The sequence below is a fragment of the Gavia stellata genome, chromosome 6 (assembly GCF_030936135.1).
Source record: "Gavia stellata isolate bGavSte3 chromosome 6, bGavSte3.hap2, whole genome shotgun sequence".
NCBI classification, from domain to species: domain Eukaryota; kingdom Metazoa; phylum Chordata; class Aves; order Gaviiformes; family Gaviidae; genus Gavia; species Gavia stellata.
In genome coordinates, this window is record NC_082599.1 from 38,024,702 (window position 1) to 38,044,899 (window position 20,198).

At 39.9% G+C, this 20,198-nt stretch overlaps 1 protein-coding gene across 1 annotated transcript in view; it reads right to left on the reverse strand.

Annotated features, from left to right (window-relative positions):
* JAZF1 (JAZF zinc finger 1) overlaps positions 1-20,198 on the reverse strand; it is a 200,311-nt gene that overhangs the window by 3,417 nt on the left and 176,696 nt on the right. Inside the window, exon 4 of the mRNA XM_059818871.1 lies at positions 5,976-6,145. Within this exon, the coding sequence (XP_059674854.1) occupies positions 5,976-6,145 (170 nt within the window). The remainder of the gene's footprint in view (positions 1-5,975; positions 6,146-20,198) is intronic.

Here is a 20,198-nt window from a genome sequence, read left to right on the forward strand (position 1 = left end):
TTTTGTCTTTGCTGAACCACTGCCTGGTGTTACGCGTAACAAAAGTCCCCTTGGCTCTTAAGCAGCAAGTTCAGTTTTATTAACGTGCAGCTTACAGTAACTGGAAGCACCAGCTTGGAACTCACAGCAATTAGACAAGTTAGACCATTTGTTTAAAAAAATAAAAGGGAAAAAGAAAAAGCCTTCAGTAAACAGAACAGAGCTACAACTCCTAAAACTTCAAAAGACTATGTACACCAGAAAGCAAACCCCAGAAAGGCACAAGGTTGACATCTTCAATACCACTCTCCTGCCAACACTTCCCTTTCTCCTCCCCTACACCCTAAGCCAACTTCCAAGTCAGAATCTCAAGTGTTATGTCCCACTCCTGAGAGAGGCAGTCCCCCTGTGTCTGCCCTCCACTACCCTGCTCTAACCACAGGTCACAACAGCAAGCAAGAGACGTGTAAGGAACTTACAGCTCCCATCAGGAAAGTAAGGAGGAGTGTAATTGCAAGAGAAACCGCCCAGTTTCCCAGATAGCTATGGTGTTGCCACCTTACCACATAAAATGCTGGTCCTTATTTATTACACGTTAACTGTGCCACGGCAGCAATGTATTTTTAGTCTGTAAACAAAAACAGTCCTCTGGTTTCAGTCATAAAGTTGAGCATGGTACTGTTCCTGTCAGAACTCGTAATGCCCAGTGGAGTCTGTACCGCTGAAGTGGCACTTTAGGGCAGCCTGGGTGTCTGGAGAGGTTGATTTGTGGAAATTCTTTAGAAAAAAAACTTAGCCTAAAATACCCATCCTGGAAAAAAGGTATGGTGCAAGACTCCGAGCAACTGCTCTGCCCGCAAATTCACTCTTCTCTCCTCTAAAGCATCCAGGCACTGAATCCTCACCTGAAGTTGCAAGTCCAGCCCTCAAATTGTCCTTTACATCCTTAAAAATACTGGACAACAACTGCACAGTGGTCATCTGAGATGTGGGAGACGAGAATATTCAGTCTCCAGTACAAACCAGACATACGAATACGAGCCTTTAGTGCAGGTTACTTCTGGGTGAAGAGTATTCAGAGGAAGCAGAATGCCGTACCACCAAGACAAACGAGCACAAAGCTACAAATCATCCTCAAGAGCAGTCAACTGAATTCCCTGCAAGTCACCTGAGATCCTGAGGCAGCTTTTAGATGGTTTTGCATATAGTTACAACCTTCAGCACCCACAGGACTGTTGGGGTGAGGGGGCCGGGAATGCCACTGGATGGCATGAGAACTGTCATAAGGCATCTGACAACACCTAAGTACCGTTAAGGACCTGCACCTTCAAAGAAGAGAAAATCTGGGGGTGACCTGCTAAACTTTTGCTATTGTAGTGAAATGTTAAAAACAAAGCTATCCCCAAACCTTACACATATTTTGGAAACTACAGAAACCTGTTTAGACTTTCAATTTTTGTAAGAAATCACTTTAAGATACTTTTAAACTAGTATCAATTGCTACAGATGCCATAAATCTGCGATCACAAATATCCTCACTATTCCATGCCAATGATACTCTTCTTCTCCTGATCCAGATTTTTTAATGATCCACTGAGCCTCAAGTATACCACATGCTTTGATGAAGGGGAAAAAGTATTTTCAGGCAGAAAAACTTAAGAAAATACTAAACTGGAAACCTACATGGAATGAATTGGGCCATGGAAGGTTTGAAAAATAGTAAACCACGCAGAGTATGAGGCGCTAGTGTAACAGGAAATTTGACCTGTACTCCTGTCTAAAAGAACACTGTTGTTAGAATTACAGTTGACTCTTCAGCACTTTTTCCACTGCTGTAATGTAAACACTTTGTTGTATGTCTGGGCTGAGTTTGTTGAGGTATGGCAAAACCCACTGCCAAAGTCATACATCACTTTTATTGCTCTGGTGACTTAGGTTGTTCATTATTTACTCTCACAAATGATTGAGGAAGAAGATGGCAGTATAGAAGGGCACTCTAAAATCTTAAACAGGAGGAAACAATTATTAACCTGGGACCAGATCAGGAGGAGATAGAGAAGTTTAGACTGGCACTACCTGGTTTGCATGGGCAGAAGGACCCTTGCTGGACAGGGTCCCTTGCATGGCAGTACTCACGAAGCCATTACAATGCAGAGGGCTTGCCATCCCCTTCAAGTAGGAAAAGAGACCTCAAGGATGGTTTGGAAAGATTTCTTGTTTCAGACTGGGACATTCATATATGTTTTTGTATCTCCTGGCTGTTACTCCTGAAGTTTTCTTTGTGGGTCCAGCTCCTCTTTGCTCAACTTGCAAGCTCTGGCTTCCTCCTTTCTTTCAAGTAAATTCCCTTCTTTCCCTCTCTCACTTCAATATTCTCCCTCCCTAAGCTGTGCCAAGTCTCAGGGCTCTTAGATTAGCCTTCCCAGGGGTTTGCCCCACCCAACAGGCCTAGGACCCTCATCCCATAACTTGCCAGAAAGACAAGCCCAGTGCCTCGACATTCTTGGAAGGTACCACTTCTCCTCTTGCTCAAGGCCAAAAAGCAGTCATGTATATAAGCTACATTTGTATACACGGAAATAGATTGTTCTTTTATTATTGTATTTGCACAAACTGTAAAAATTGTGACAAATACTCTAGGGTTTTTTCTATAATAGTATATATGCATTATTTGTGGGTTTTTTTGTATCTATCATCTACTACGTCTCAAACTTCATTTGCTCTTTGGAAGTTTCCTGATTAAGTTCATCTACATCACATACACATTTTGAATATCCTCCTCCAGATCTAGAGACCAAATAACTGGCACACACAGGTGGTATTGACTAAAAGGAAAACTAATTCCCACCTTCATAAATCCACACTTTAGCTCCTACAGATGGCATTTTGCAAAGCATGTTAACTACTCAATACCCACACACTTCTGGACAGGGCATCTAAATGTGGATGAAAATCCAAGATCTGGCGAGGGTGAACTCCACAGAAACAAGGCTAAGATCTTTGGGTTCCTTTGAATCATGCAGATGATTTTCTAAAAATAAAATTTAAGGCATCAAATACAAATCATATGAAGAAAAAATAATCCATAAATGGCAAACTATAAAATACTTATAATTTGTTCTCTAGATCAGTAACCATAATTAAAGAAGAATAAAGCAAGCTTCAGAGGCTTGTGTTTTAAGCATCTAGAACTCAGTGTGCTCCAGATTAATTTAGCCGTTTCTGACTATCTCACAAACAAATTTACATGCCATTAAAAAAAGTGGGTCTCCCCCCCACCCCCCCGAATCTTCGGCTCCTCAAGAAGATCTGTGCTATACTATATAGAGTACCAATACGGATTATAAGCAAGCAATTTTATTTCTTAAAAAAATAAAGTTCCTGTAGAACAACTGAATGTTCATGACTCACTTCTACTGCACTGCCTATGGGAAACTGCCAAAAGATAGCAGCGGGCAGGAGGCCAGTAGGGTCTTCTGATACTCATCTGGGCTTGTGTATAAACATGTTCTCATTACAGTTTCCATTGTCCGCCCCAGCTCATTCCTTGGGAGTATTTGTTGTACTCATTCTTGTCTTATTTACCTTTCCATAATGACTTTTCAGTGCAGAGGCCATCTTTTATCCTTGTACATTGTTTGCAAAAAGGAGCCCCATCCCTACTGGGTCCTTTAAGCAGTACTGTAATACAAATAACACATCTAAAAATAACATTTCTGCTTCTCAAATGTACGTCACCTAAGGCCAGACAAAAGAAAAATGTGTATATCCTCCTTTCCTCCTCGCTCCCTAAAGGAATGCATCCTTTCTCAGCCGTAAAGCAAGCCTGGCAATTACTGTATGTGCATGTCCGTGTTCCTGTTTGGAGCTCTATAATTGTTTTACAGCCCTGACTGTGATTATCCAGTACCCACCAGAAAATCCCAGTGCTTTGATCACAGGACTCCCTACCCAGACTCTGCAAATAATTCATCAGAGGAGGGGGTTAAGCAGAACGAAGATGAAGAGGAAACAAGAAACACAGCTGACACAAAGCTAAAAGGAAGGAAACAAAGATAAAAATGCAGAAAGAAAAAAATTAGGCTGAAAAGAAAAAAGGGAGGAAACAGAGCCCACAGAAAAGAGAAATGAGGTGAGGCACAGTTTAAGGAAATGTGTTTTCCTATCAGGACTAAACAGAGGTGAGTCTCTTAGGAAAATACGGTACTTTTTATTTGCTGCTGCTCTCTGTCAGCCTCTCTAAGGGTCGTTAATTTGTTCCCTGCCTGACTGTTCTAACATTAATGGTGTACAAGATATCCCTTAGACAGTCCTCATGCATTTGAGATGAAGGTAGTGAGATAGCAGAAGCAGGCAGAAACAGCTTGCTTATTTGGGCAATAAAAAGACAGAGAGCTGGCAGTCAAACAGAGAACAGACAGGATATAGCAAATTACAGGGCTCTCCTTCTAGCCTTTGCCATTAAGTGAATGTTTTCTGCAATGCATAGATGCCCTGTGGGCACAGTGACTTCTAACAATCACCATGGCTTGTTTGCTTCCTGAGCTAGGGATTTAGCTTTTATACTATACCCTTCATCTGGAACAGTTTCTACCACACACAAGAAAAGTATTAATCTTGAATAATGTAGGTATATCTGCAAAGTAATACTTGCAAATAGTCTGAAAACATCTTTCCCTCTGCCCTGCCCTTGGAGAGGGTGTTCAGTTTTTCCTGTAACTGAAGAGAATAACCATTACGTAGTTAAGGCTAATCTCTGCAAAAGACTTGTATGTCACTAGGAAATGAACATACTGCTTTCTTGCTCATGTTTTAAGTAAGTATTGTCAGTATTAACTGATCTGTACAGGAATCCTAGTCTTGTGATTTGCTGCTATGGGAGCTGCTGCAGTCCAGAACAGCTGCAGCATCACTGAAACACGTTTATGTCTACTACATGGTTTCATGCGTGTTTATTCATTCTTGTCACAACTGTTTTATCTCAAATGTTATTGGTCTTCCTGTATTTCTCCTTCATATTTCTGTTCTCTTTTAAGTCCCTGCTTTTCAGTTATTTAAAAGAGAAGCTGTAAAATATAACTAGTATAAAACCAACCCAACACCACTGCTTTTTCTAGGGTATAGGTCAGTGGTTGAATTTTCCAGTACTTCTTGCAAAAACTTCAGAAAATTATTTAGAGGAACTACGCCAACATGCTATTTCTGCTCCCAAATTTCAATGACTAGACAATACCATACTGAAGTCCAAGCTGCTCAAGACAATTTCATCTGTCCCTGCACTGGTTCACGTGAAGCAATACTCCTGTTCTCACAAAATCATGGCATGTTCTATACCAGCCAGCTCAAGGTTCAAAGTTAAAGATGTTTCACTCCCATAAACAGACAAAAATTTTTCATAATGTAATTAAATGAGTAATTAAAAGGTGGGGGGAAGGAATTGTTTCCCAGCATGTCATGCAGAGGGATGCAAGCCCTGCATGCAGGGCCAGACACACTGACGGCTGTGCAGACGGGTCATGGGGATTTGGACCCAGGACAGAATGATGCCAGAATTTCTCTGAGGCTCTGCCTTCCCGAGGTGACCTCTGACTTGCAAAACATTAACTGCCACCTTCTGCACATCACCTTTACCGGGGCACAGTCTCACTAAAGGAGAAGCAGTATTTCTAGCAGTTAAGCAGAGGAATTAATTCTGGCACTGATGGGCAGTGTCTCTGACAGGGACCCAAGAGATTATTTTGCTGGTAGTACCTCCTGCATTCTGCAGTTAATTTGTCTAAATGATAGAAAGCTAGTTAAAATGTGTAAAGCAAAAGAGTCACTACATGTAATCTCTCTTGACAGATCAGGATGCAAAAGGCTACATCCTTTGTAAATCCACAAAAATAAACGTGAAAAGTCTATTAAACAAGAAAGGTACAAATTGATTATAGAGGTTTTTTTTCCCGCCCTCACTACATCAGTGGGAAATAAGGTAGGTCTGCACTACTGCTTACCTTATATCTTTTTTTACATCCAGGAACAGGACAGGCAAAAGGTTTCTCATCCCCTCCATTCATGCACATTGAACTAAGGATAGCTTCAGAGCTGATAGCACTTTCTGTAGTCCAGGATTCATCACTGTCTGATTCTTCATAGTCTACTTCCTCCTCATCATATTCACTACCTAGAAAAGCAGGGTAGTGAGATAAACCAGGAATAAGTAAGAGCACAGCAAGATAACACATTCTGCATTTATTACATCAGTTACAATGACTTGTAATTTCCCCACTTTGTCTTTGCTGGAAGACAGTTATCTTTAATTTTATAAACCTATCTTTCTTACAGTTATTTATTCCTTCATAAAGACACCAGTGCTTTTTCTAATAACCAGGACAGACATTATTAATATATCTTTGTTAACTGTGTGGCACAGAAATTTCAAAAGACTGATTTTAAAACACAGTTTCATTACTCCTCAAACACCAGGACTTTCCCAGTGCCTGAACAGAAAATGTGGTTTTTTTCCCCCGTTGCAATTAAAGCTAATTTTAAAGCTTTTCTTTATGCAATACAATACTGAGGAGCGTAATTCTACAGATCATAAACAGTGTAAAATAATATGTTGACAAGTCCTAATGCATTTACTAGCCCTTTGGAATTAATAGGAATTATAGCACAACATTAATAAGAATTATATTGTAGCAATTACAGTTGTGAAATTCATTCCCTCAGGTGTGGGGATAAATTGCATTGTGTGGCTGCCCTGAACAGACCGCATTATGTTCCAGATATGCTACAACAGCCATTTGAGCAGCTGGTGTTGAGTTTATTTATTATTTTTAATTGCAATAAATATTAATGAAATTCTCTGAAGAAGTTAAATGTGAAACAGGAGAAATTAGGAAAGCAGAATTCCAACTATAAAAATACAGTTAAAAAAAAAAAAAAAAAAAGCAGGGGAAGGAAGAGCCCCAGCTGATTAAAAAGAAAATATATGCACAGAGGGAGAGAGACGGAAAGCTGAGGGAAACTTCTGTGGTGTCAGCAGGAGGTGGTGCTGTGTTTCCCCTCCCCTTTCTTCTTTCCCTTTCCCAGCTCTGCTAAATTTTATCCTTTCTGCTGAAAGATGATTTGGCTCCAAGTGCTGGAATAGCTCCCGTTATTAAAGACAGTTATGTGACACTTGCATGGCTCTATTTGCTTCCCTCATATGCCCTTTAAGTGCACGCCCCTAAGCAGCTCTATGTGCCGAGAAGAAAACACAGACAGATGCCTCACCGCATTTTAAAAAAGAAACGTCCCGACTTCACAGAGAAAAGCCATGCTGCAATGTACAGTGGGGTCTTTGGGGTTTTTTTGCTTCTGGAGAAACTAAATACACACCTATTGTCTCAGATTTTTCCCTTTGGATTCCCCCTCCCCCAGTACTCTCACTCAGACTCAGCACGTCTCCATCATCAAGTAAAAACGCATGTCAACTGGTAGCTGCAAGTACTCAGGGCTCCTGAGCTTTAATCAGATACTGTAAGTTCGTTTTCAGATGTCAGGCTGTCCACGTTTCTTTCCTGTCATTTTCATCCGTACAGGGTGGTGCACAGATGAGGAAAAGATGGATGGTTTCCCACCATCAACAACTGTCGACATGAATGCACGCACACACGCTCTGCAGCACATCTGGAAAACTCTGCCCTGCTGACTGCGACTCCTTATCCCGCTCCGAATGAGCGAAAGCCAAAGAAAGCATTATTGACCTCTTAAAATATTTCTGAACTCTAGGAACAGTTAACCTAAAATGAAGTTAAGAGTTGTTATAGTTTAATTAACTAATAAAAATATGGAGGCAAAACCACAACTCTGCTTCTACGATTTCCTGCCCTTGATTGTATCTTGATGGAAAAAATTCCTCAAGCTGTTCCTTTTGAACTTTTTAGCTCAGTGGGGTTTGTTTAAGCAAATGCAACAGAAAACCCTATTGTAAATACGCGTACGCACTGATAGGATGAGAAAATATACAACAATTCGAAACACTGATACCAACAATTTCTGCCATTATAATCACCCCCCCTTGTAAGACCCCTTAAAAGGGGGGGATTTCCTCCCAAATAGGATTTTGTCCTCCCAAAGAAAACACCATTTGAGACTGTATGACATCTACTAAGGATATCACTACTTTTAGTGATAAAAAGGAGCATGCTTTTATAAAACAACAATCAGTGCTCTATAAAACTTAATATGCAATATGGCATATAAGGGAAAACACACACAGAACAGTGGGGAGAAGAAGCAATCATTGCAATTATGCATTTCCATAGGTTTTCGTGTACTTTCAGCGCATCCTTTTAATTTTTCTAATATCTTTGTACAGTAAGACCCAATTCTGTAACAACTGTTGCCCATGCTTCACTTACAGGTAGACACTTTGAAGGAGAGAGACAAGAAGAAACCAAAATGTGTGCATAAGCATCTGTGAGGTCAGACCATCCTTATGGTTTTCTTTTAATTCACTTACCTGAACAAAAATGCAAGATTTTGTCTAGTATAGTCAGAACAGTTGTTTGAACAGTATAAGCAAATGCTCAATTGTCTTAAGTTTTTAAATCCACACTTTTCACTATGGATTTTATAAATACGATGAGTTTTTTCAAGTATGGATAACCATATAAATATGTGTTTCTTCTTGCACAAAACAGTCATACTAATGGTGCCAAGTACCTGAAAGGCATATTACTTTATACAAAGCTGGAACTGCAGTCTATCACTGCTTTTATCTAAGTGTCCTACTGAACTCAATAGCTTATACTCTCTTTAAAAAAAAAAAAAAAAAAAAAAAAAAAAAATTAAAAGTCCCAAAATGTATTTAAGAGGCTCCTGGTATAAACAAAATGCAAAAAACTTACAGTCTTGAAAAAAATTCATTAGCAATAAAAATTTATCCTTTAAATAATTATGTTGATTCAGTCGCCATAGAAAAACACCACTGATTTAGTCAAACTTTTAACTGATTCTGCCTCAGAATTTAATTTCCTCAGTTGTCAGTGTCTAAGAGCAGCAACCCATGTGGTGCCTCACTGATTGCGTGCAACACATCAGAGAGGGGGTGGTGGAAAAAAAAGGAAAAACAAAAAGCACAACACACAGGTTGGCGCTGCCATAATAAACAGCCCCTAGATGAGGTATTTTAATTAAGTACTGTAAGGCAGAGGATGGTGGCTTTGCGAAGCCGTTCCCACGCTGAGCAGGAGTCCTGGCCCTCAGCTACACATCAGGTGTACAAACTGCAACCCGAGCCGCCGGCTGCCGCTGGCTCCTTTGGGCAGCTTGCCAGGGTACCAGCAGTGCGCTGAAGGGGAAGCATACAGCAGTGCACTTTGATCAAGATATAGCTTGCTTGCTTTCTTTTTTATAAACTTGGTTGGTGTTTCACAGTAATAATTGTAAATATTTACTTTTTAAAAGAAAAAAAAAAAAGCACCTTTGCATCTAACCTATGGCCTGTTCCAGGGTTTAACAACTGCGTGACTTGGACAAGTATTTGCAGTAACTATTAAGAGAGCTGGCTCACTGATCTCCACTTGGACATTGCCATGCACATGGAAAACAGGATGCTATGCTGGGGCACGCTGCTCTTCTGGGGGACCAAGCAGAGCCGTTCCTGTAGCATGTGTGCTAATGGCCTTCTCATTTCTCGGCATGCAGTACTCAAACAAAAAATACTGGAAGTCTGAATAGCAAAAAACGGCCCCAAAAGTCAACAACACACATTTCACTAAGAGATGCTGCATCTAAATATCTGGAGGGGAAAGTGTGATAGAGAAGCACATGCTTTCAGCAAGGTGATGTACAAATGCACAGTATTATTACGTTAACTAAATATTAGTTCTACAATAGCAAGAAAAGTGTCTTCTCCACCTCTCTCCTCTGGCAGTGCTCTTTCAGAGGCTCCTTGCTAGCTAGCTCATTACTTTTTACCATATCCAGTTTCATCATTTGGCTTTCATTCAGAGACTACATAGTTCTACCTCAGTCTAACCTAAACCCAATGTTTTATCGTCCAAATGACTCAGTAGCATCTTCCTAGTAACACCCCCAAATGCAATATTCCCTCAGTGGTGGCCCACAAAGCCATTTCCCCTCTCCTCACTCCAGTGGCCCTGCCAAAAGGCTCACTTCATCTGTGCTGCCCCCAGCAGAATAAAAAATGAAACAATACAAAACAAAGGCAAAGAAAGAATGCTAGTTTTGGGGTTTTTTCGGGAATTTTCCATGCTGAGGCAATGCCACTGCTCCTCAAAGAGGAGGTGGACTCCACTGGTGGAGATAGACTTGAGGTGGGTATGGACTAGAGGTGGACACCACAAGGCACAGCTGGCATAGTATACCATATCAGAGACAGGTAGCCATAAAATTACTAGTTATGAAAAGACAGAAAACATACAGGGTCACAAAGTATTCCAGCGAATTATTGTTCTTTTAATTCTTATGCTGCGTTTAAACACAATCCATTGCAAGTATGAAGGCTGTCTGCATCACAGCAGTTTATTTGCCAAAAGTAAACACGTGCACGAAAAGGGATTATGATTACTGCCTGCATGGTAAGAAGTCTTTTGTAGTATGATGAAAAGCAAAGTTGATCTATCCCTTGCTCTATCTCTTCTTCCAGTCAGTTTTGTTATTGAAATCAGCAAGAACATCACTTAATCCTACAGCAAAGATCTCACCTCTTGAACATCCATTTACTACTTTTTCTTTTTCCAGTAGGTGACATCAGTAATTTAAATAGCTCAGAAACATTTTGCAGAGAGTTAATCATTAGACATTCTGGAATAGACAACATCCCAGCTACACTGCTGAAAATCTGGAGCCTTATCTTTTATGTTTTTGGGGTTTATTCGGTTGTACACCACTGTAGCCAAGATAAATTCTGCCTTTTGCGTGAGTGAATTAATTCCACCATGAGATTTACAGAGGATTTTTTCCCTCAACTTTGAATAGATCTTGGTTCTAGCAGGTGCACGTAATTTGTAGTTATGTCACTTTTTAAATCTAAAGACTTCTACGCTGTGCCTTGAAATACAAGAAGGACAAAGTTGATGAAAACCAGCACAAGCTGTGTGTGCCATTACAATGAATATGATCTATCTTGACCTCTAATCAAGAACATTATGTGTTCTTCCTGTCTACTCCCATGAAGAAAAACAAACCCAAAACATCCTCGCCAATTATTTTTGTGACCAGAAAGCATACATTTAAGTATACAATGAATAACTATGAGCAAATACCTTACTGCAGTGGGAACCAACACCGCTAGTGTCAGTGAAAGTTCATGGTAATTCCAATGAAATTCTCATAAAAATTCAGCTTCACACTTCGTCCCGTGCGGGACTTGCAGTTTGCATTTCATAGAAACAGTTTTATGAAAGCACTTCTTATATTAAGATGTTTGCATTCCCATATACTGTGACAGTTTCCTTGATAAAAAAAAGTGAATTACTAATATTATGTGAATTTTGGTCTAACACTAAAGCACTTTTATGGATTTGTCAAACTTCTTCCCTCTGTGCCCATGGATGCACACAGTCTCCTCCACACTCTCCAGCAGGGATAACGTTCACACAGCTGATACTCATTGCTGATCCAAAGACATATCAAGGCATTAAAAATGAAATATTCTTCCTTTATATAAAGCACAGGAAATAAATGCTAGGGGCAATGAAATACAAAACAGTTAAATTACATGCATCCTGGCTGCTACGCAAGTCTTTACAAGCTATAGCAGGACTCTCTCGGCTGTGAGCTGGTATGGGTGGCACAATGCATTGGCTCTGCAAACTCAGGCAACCAATTTCAGACACTGGATCATCCAAACAGACTAAGCCTGGGTTTTTCCTTTGCTTGCTTTCTTGTTTTGGGGATGGGGGAGAAGGGGACTCAGAGGACAGAAAGTGTTTTTCAGCCTTTGTGAAAGGTCCATTCAGATTAATTTCCTGTATTTTCAAAAATACTCTTATCATTCATGTCCACAAAGATAATGTAAACACCTACGTAATACAACTGAAGAAAACCCAGGGTAGTTTAAACAGAGCACTGTGTAGTGCTACAGACACCGGTATTTTAGATTGCAAGTACAATTCTAGTGTTAGGATTAAGCACCTACATAAAGCAAGCACTAGATTCACCATGGTGAAGGCTGGCGCCTTTCTTCAGCCAATGGGCGCAAGCACATGCAGTTAAGTTTTCTCTCTTATCCCAGTAAATATCTCTGAACCTCACTCCTGGGAGAGGAGAGACCAATCTGTTCTCAAAGCCAACTGCATGCTTGGCAGCTCTGCTGTCACTCGAGGGAGCTGCTTGAGATGGTTATGGTTTGTCAAATGGGCACTCGCCAAGGCTGGCAGAGACCTCCATCCCTCTGCACGATCACAAAAGAGCCATCAAAATAACAATTACAACTTATTATTGACTGGGCCTTGCGCCGAGTAGGGGGGTGGCGCAGGGCATGTCCTGCTGGCCGCTGCCAGCCCCCACGCAGCGGGTCCCACGGGCTGTGTGGTCTCTGGCGGGCGCTGCTGGACTGCTCTAACACACGCTCGCACCAGGAGCATGTCCCTCGTCTTGCACTTCAGCTGGTGCTGCTGCCAGCATCCTACTCTTCCTCATGACACTAGTCAGAGCAGGATTTGGCCAGAAAAACGTCTTATGGAGAAGCCATCCTTCCTTCCAGTCCTCTCCTAGCTCAGATCAAGTATCAAGCACTAAATAACAAGCTGTTCAGGAACCATTACTTCTCAGAAGAACTAATTTTCTATTGTCTCCGGCTGAAGCAAGGCTCAGCGAATAAGCACGAAGAGAATTTTAAAAATGTACCTCATGTAATGATGGGAACATGGACTCAAATACAAAAAGCAATATGGTTTTTAACATTATTTTTATGCACAAGGTACTTAAAAGCACTAGAGAAAATAAGTTAGACAAAACCCCCTTTTTCTTGTTTGTTTGCATCATTTGAGGAGTAGCTTTCAGCCAATAGGTTCTACTACACTAAAGGAGAGAACATTTAAGCAAGCAAGGATACAGGTAGATGTTTCTGGACATCCTCTACCCTCTCTCACAGTCACTACAGAAATGGCAACTGTAACTTGCACAGTCACAGAGACAGTCTGAAAAGATACCTTCCACAGCTGTTTTGGAGGGTGGTACCTCAAACAGGATGAACCCATAAGTAGTTATGGACCCAACCCACAGATAACCTTGGTGTTTTAAATGACATGGTAGATAGGTCAACTCCAACAGTTCAAATCACCTTTAGTTTTCATTTAAATGCTCAGTGTAAGCTCATGCTGAATTTTAAGTGACTGAAAATGTATTCAATTACAAGGTTTGAATCCACTTTGGAAAGCACTTCAGATCCTGTAGGTAAAACACAGAAACGAATACACTGTATTTTGTTAGAGAATGATTTCAGCTGAGCTAGCCTATGTCAGAAATCACCCTAAAGTCCTGGAGGTAAAGCTAAAATGATAAAGGTACAAAATAAACATAAAGGTTTTAATTTAAAGTACTATTAGTATGACATTAGTATTATATATTCTTATCACTGTCAGTAAAATTGACAACTATTTACACATGAGATCTGCTCACCATTTTGGGCTACAAGAGAAACAGAAGTCATACCACTCAGGTTAGAAAAGATAGTCCTCCAGAGTCAATATAGGGGTTGGTGGAGCAGCTGGACTCTATCTGGCCTTAGGAGCAATTGTGTGCCATTTTCTGTCTTGATATATCTGTATCTTGATATCAGTATGTCAAAGAACAGTCTTTAAAACTAAAACACAGAAAATCCCAATCCAGAGATTATAAATCCACTAAAAGGAGTTTGCACACCTATATAAGAAGATATGCTACAACTTACTGAATGTATAAATGTATGCAAATAAAATATACATGTAATAAGCTAAATAAGAAAAAAAAAAGTCTCCAGTTCCAATTACTTGTGAAACACCAACTAATCACAAAAACATGCATGTAAAGAACTGATTCTGGAAAAAACAGTCAACTGATACCACGGCATGTGTTTTGTAGAACAGGACTTTCTGAGAACGCTGCAGAGGTGCTAAAGCAAATTGTTATAATGTCACTGCACAATGTGCTGCTGAGGTTTTATGGTCACACTGCGCCAATAGTCTCGGGAAGTTATTTTGCATTCTTATATAAACTTTTTTTCCCAATCCTGTTTTCCACAAAAAAGGGCTTTCAATAATGTACAATCTTCTATTTACACATAGTACAGGAAAAACTTGATAAACCCAAGAACACAATCTCTACTTTAAACATATTTTAAAACTGGATTTCTACAACTCCATGTAAACAAGAATAAGCTGTTAAATGCTCACAAAAAAAGAGCATAACCTTCCTGTAATTAAACGGCAGTGTTTTACATGGCACTTTTTTAAAATCATGAAAATAAAAAAAGTAAATAAATAAATCAATCCAGCAGACCCTTCCCAACTTGAGGCTTAACCTGCAAATTAATGTAACAGTAATAAAACCTATGCCAGCTGGAATCCTTTCTTTCTCTGGCTTTGGCATGAGCAGCAAGAGCAGGTATATGTTTGAAGAAAAACAAAGTAGGACATTTTCCACCTTTAGTCACAGGATGTGAATTGAACTCTGGCAAATATTTAAAGATATTCTCAAATTGTTCAAGAAAGAATTAAAACCAGTTGGGGCTGAGAAAAAGAAACAATCCATCCTTCCTCCCCCCCTCCTTTCCCCCCAAACATCTGTTCCAAACTTATACTCCCAAAACCACAGTGAAGAGCAGTCATAATTAATGTTATTTTGGCTTTTTAGATGCTAGGCCTACATTCTGAGGTTAAAATACAAAAATACAAGTTCAGGGTACTATTACTGTACTTAAGGACTCTCCTAATGCATATAACAAAAAGGCAGTTTTTCTTTTCTCTTCTTTTCCCTTTTTTCATAAAAAAGAAGAAAAAAATAGAAACGGTATCAGGAAACAGTTTCATGTTTAAGATAAAGGATTACAATAAAAAGTACCTACATAAATGAACTACAGTTTATGAAGCTATGAAAATACATTCGAGACGTGTTTTATAACATTGGGTTAAACATGCTTTACAGCTGTACAAAAGCTATTCAGTCACTTACAGTACAGGCCATAAAACTGCTAATGCACACAGTCCTTACCCACCCCAACTGCTGTGCGCTTTGCCTTCATCAGCACACAAACCCAGCAAGGATGCACTGAGCTACGACCAGGCTCCAATCCAAGGAATTGTTATCACTGTAGCACTCACTACACAAGGAGTGCCGCTGATTTCAGCAGGATTCAGCTATGTGGGGATTTCCAAGATACTTCTGGGCCAGACCTTAGACCCTCACGTGTGAATGGGCTGAATCATGCCAAAGGGATCCCGCAGCAGACCGCCCGTGAAGGACCAGGGTGCAGCAGAGCTGCAGAGACCCAAGGCAGCTCAGTGCTCTTTCAGCAGCTTCAGGTGAGGGAGTTTCATGCTTATGAGCCCCAGGAGGGTTACAAACCCCTGACCAGCAATGAGGGAGGCAATGACAGATTCTCCACTTCAACGCACTAAAGGGTGGAAGGATTTATTTTGCATGAAAATATACTTAATGCTTCTCTCTACCTGCTTTTAAATGCTCTGTCCATCTAGATTTAAGACACTCCATCTGTATAATTTGAAAGATAGCCCTAATGATAATACTCAGAATTACCAGTACAGTCTAAAATGCCTATTGATTACTGAGCCAGAATCAAGGCTTTTGTCATCCTGCCTACACACAAAATCTACAGGAAAGTTCTGTTATGTTTTTTAATTAATCCTACTTCATGTTTCTGAGAAATAACTGCATTTTTAACACCCAAACATAAGAACACATTCAGTGGGGAGTCATGTCTCCGCTCTTTTTTAAAAACAAAGATTCTGATAAAATAAAATCTGTACTGTGCCTGGTATGCTGTCACAAACCTTTCTTTGAGGCTATCACTGTTTCAGTCAGGTGTACAAACACATGTTAGCAGGTGTGAGTTGTTTCAGATGATAGATCACTGGGCTGAAGTTGTAATGAAAGTACTTTTCAAGTTGTTATTTTCCATTGCTCCTTGGCTTCTTGTATCCTTTGGCATTAGAGGCAGAAGTGCTGAGAAACTGCCGTGAATGATGCTGTCTGACTATATATGGAAAAACCTTACAAGAAGGAGCCTATGCTAGCATGGACAAAGCACCAGACTTCATCTCCAGCAAGAATTAGGGTGGTGTCTTTCACCTGCCAGGCCACAAGTGCTAAAAAGACAAGAGAGTATGTAGTTTTGGGGTCAGCGTATGTTTCATAGCCTTTAGCTCACCTGGTAAAACACGAGAGCTACAAACCACCCTGATTTTCCTAGAATTCTACATCATTTTGATGATCATGTACTGGCTAACATCGACTACTAATACACCACTTCCCCTGTGAAATAAACCTGTGTTTTAAGTCATCGAGTGCAAAATGGTACGTTAGTACTTGCTTTTTTCTACTTCTGATTTGCTTTGGCTACAGTGCAAGGAAAACTCAAACATTTGCTTAAGTTTCACCATCTTCAGCACACTGAAGTGCTGGTCTAAATAACTATGCTTTTTTCTTCTTCTGCTAGGCACTGTAAAAACTCCTTGAAAACCATAACTGCTTTCAGTATGCAGACATACAGCACCAGTACAGCTAGAGCAATTTTTTTCAGTTCTTGAGGCACTACAATGGTACAAATAAATCCCGTTCAATCTTGCAGTGTAATATTATATATATGTATATACATGTGCATATACATAGGCGTGATTTAAATAAGCACCTAGAAGTTCCATGTGCCCAACTACAGTTTCAACTTTCTGAAAAACATTTGTGCTTTCAGCTAGTAATTTTCAAGGTAATTAGCAGATTACTTGTAAAGCTAAATAGTAAAAAAAAAAAATAAAAATCCTTCTACCAATTGGCCCTTGCAGTATAAACACACAAACATGAATGCTGTCATTGTTACCCAGAACCACTGAAGTTCCTTTTTGAGTGTCAAGCTATTCCTACATTAAACCAGTTATGCCACAAGCTGTGAAAGGCAGGCACAATGTGCTTTCTACAAAACGTGCATTTTTTACACATTTGGAGGAAGAAAGGCCCATGTACAGCGGATGCACTTCTACACCAAAAAAAAACCTACCACAAATTAACACAGAGATAATCTTTACTTTAAGTTTATTGTACATTTTCTGTTCTCAACCCTGTTAAAAACGGTTTGCCAGGTTAGACTACTATGATGGGGATTATAAAACATTTCCTGTGCTTGGATGTACTTTAAATCTACAAGCCATGTTTCTATTGCTGCTTTGTAGCTCAAAACTGAAAACTAGTGATGATTTTATGAGTTGCTATAGTCTAGACAACTCGGTTACTTTTCAATGAAATTGTTCCTTGGGGAGAGTACTGTGAAAACTCCCATACAATTAATTACAGGTATGCGCAACTAAAATACAATTCTACAGCACAGTAGCTTTACAATTGCCAGTGCAATTTATGTCTGTATCAAGAATGCTCTGAAGGGGCTGGGAAGACGAAGTACAACAAACAGGAGGTTACATGGAAAGCTACGTGTAGTGAACGAGATGAGATAAATAAGATGCATTGTTAAAATTTTATATGCCTTCTCCTCTGGCAAGATTCGGAGTTCTACTGGAAAGCACAAAATCTGACAACTGAGTTAATCTTCCCAGAACGTATTTTAAAGCAAACTGGACTCAACACATTTTTACTGCCAAATTAAAGGGCAAATGAGAAATTTAACAGAATTATAAGGGAAATGCACACATAAAGCAGGAAAAGGAAGAAAAACAGAAAATGCAGAGGAAAGCTATGAGAAGAATTGTGATTAAAAAAAAAAAGCCTTCATGTATTTTCATCTCACAGCACAGCCCTATTTTTCCCCATCAGCTATTTTTACCTCAATCTTACTTTCCCCTACATACACTTAAAAATGGCCTTTTCACTTTAAAAGTAATTTCAATTGTTATAAGCACCACTTCAAAATAATTTCATTTTGTGAATGTAGTATATGCCTTTTTGTACTTAGGTTATGAGTTAGTTTAGGATGGACTTAAAAAAAGGACTAAGCAGGGGAGGTTATCCTGATGTGTGTCCTTGTGGAAACCACAGAAAAGGTTAATTACAGGAGAACCCCCACAATTTTGCTCCATCTTTACAAGGTTACAGCCTTGGACCTGTGGGAATCCCAATCCTCTGAAAAAGTAAGATGCTCATGGGTTGTGTTGGCTTATCTAGCACAGCCCTGCAGAAATACTCCAGGATCTGTACCCCTAAGCTACAGGACTTGGAAAGAACCTAAGTCACACGCTTGGGGCCTTATGCTCCTAGCAAACACTTAACCAACACTCCTCTCTCACCTGGTACATCCACACTGAAAGAGGTGGCCTTTGAGGAGTCCCAAACCCCCTGTAAAACAAACCAGATAACTCTCGTAAGGCAAATGGGGACTGGCGTTTGCAGAGTCTTTAAAGACTCCAGTTTTGCCAAGGAGACAAAAAAAAGGACACCATGGCCTCCCTTGTAAGAGAAATAGCCATCAAGCCTGGGCCAACTCTCATCCTTCTTTTAGGGTCCAGACAAACTGCAGAGCAGGTACCCAGGTAATCACATGGCTAGTTGTCAATAAATGGCATTTAACAAAATGGTACAAAGGAGAAAAATCAAGATACTCTTTGGTAGATGAAAGATAAAAATGAAATAACTTAAACAGAAAAGTTCTGTCTGTAAACACTTGCCCTGTTTAGATTTCTTAGGCAAAATCTCTCTCCCCTTTCCTTTCTGTACACCTATTCCACTTCACCTTCTGACTCTTGACCCTCAGCAACACCTTGGTGCTAGAGCTCCCTCTGGCTCCTACAGGATGTTATTGTTTATCTAGTTATCTCCAACGGTAAATACGAGAAACTAATCTATCACTGGAAGTTACTTTTACTTATTGTCACTGCTTTATGAGAATTCCATGAAAACTGACCAAGAAAACAGGAGCAACACAAGTTACAGCAGTTTGCCGGTGGTCCCTCAGCAGAAGAGAGCCCCAGCTGCTTCGGGACATCAAGATACAGTTACTTCCATACAATCTAGGTGTACTTAGAAATCATTGAGCCACCAATTTGTGCAGGTTTGATTAAGGTAATGTTCTTGGTCGTCATGATAATTTCAAGCTGTTTGATTTGGAGCTGTAAGTTAGTAATTATTATTTGCCATTCAGTCACACCCAAGATACGACAACAGCACTGTTGCTGTGCATGCAATACGATACCATCTTTGCTCCACAGATCCTCCAAGCTTCAGTTTCAGTATGTTCTGGGAATGTAATTCTTTTGGTTTGGTTTGGTTTTGTCAGTGAGTAACCAATAATACATACTCTTGACTCTCTAAGAAACCCAGACAGAGACCTGACAGCCGATGACTGCTAGAAAAAAGAGATCCATTTCTGAAGCACTTAGCCCAGCGCAGCAAAGAGCAGTTGCACATTTTTCACTCTGGATTACTGGAAGAAAGAGCTGAGTATGTATGAGGTTAGAGCCTGGCTCCCTAGAAGGGGAATGTGGCATCTAGCTCTGAAAAAACAACATCTTTTAGCTGTTACTGGGATCAAATCCCACCTGTGCTAAGAAAACTCCTATAGGAAATAATTGTGCTTTTACTTACTATTTTTCATTGTTATTGGAAACCTACCACTATAGCTTTATTCCTTAAGGCAGAAACTAGAAACTACCACAGATTTTACTTATTATTCACGCTCAGTCACAACCTCAGCCAAAAGCTCATGTTAAAATCTCATACCATGTCTAAGCACACACATATACTATAGTTAAGTCGTATATTGATCAACTGTTTTGCACAATGCCATTCATTATTTTTTAATTATTATTTATGTATTTATTTTTTACAAGAACACCCATAAGGCTCTGTTAGAATAGGTGCCTCAGACTGCTGAATGCTGGGCAAACATATGTATATATTAATTAGCGTGTAGGATTAATATAGGCCCCCAAACCTGCAATTAGATGGAACCATTTTGGCTCCAATAATTATAAAGAAAGTTCTCTTTCGTCATCTGCACAGAAATGTGAAATCCTGGCATGAGTGAAGTCTCTCAGAGGAAAGTTTTGCCACAGACCACAATA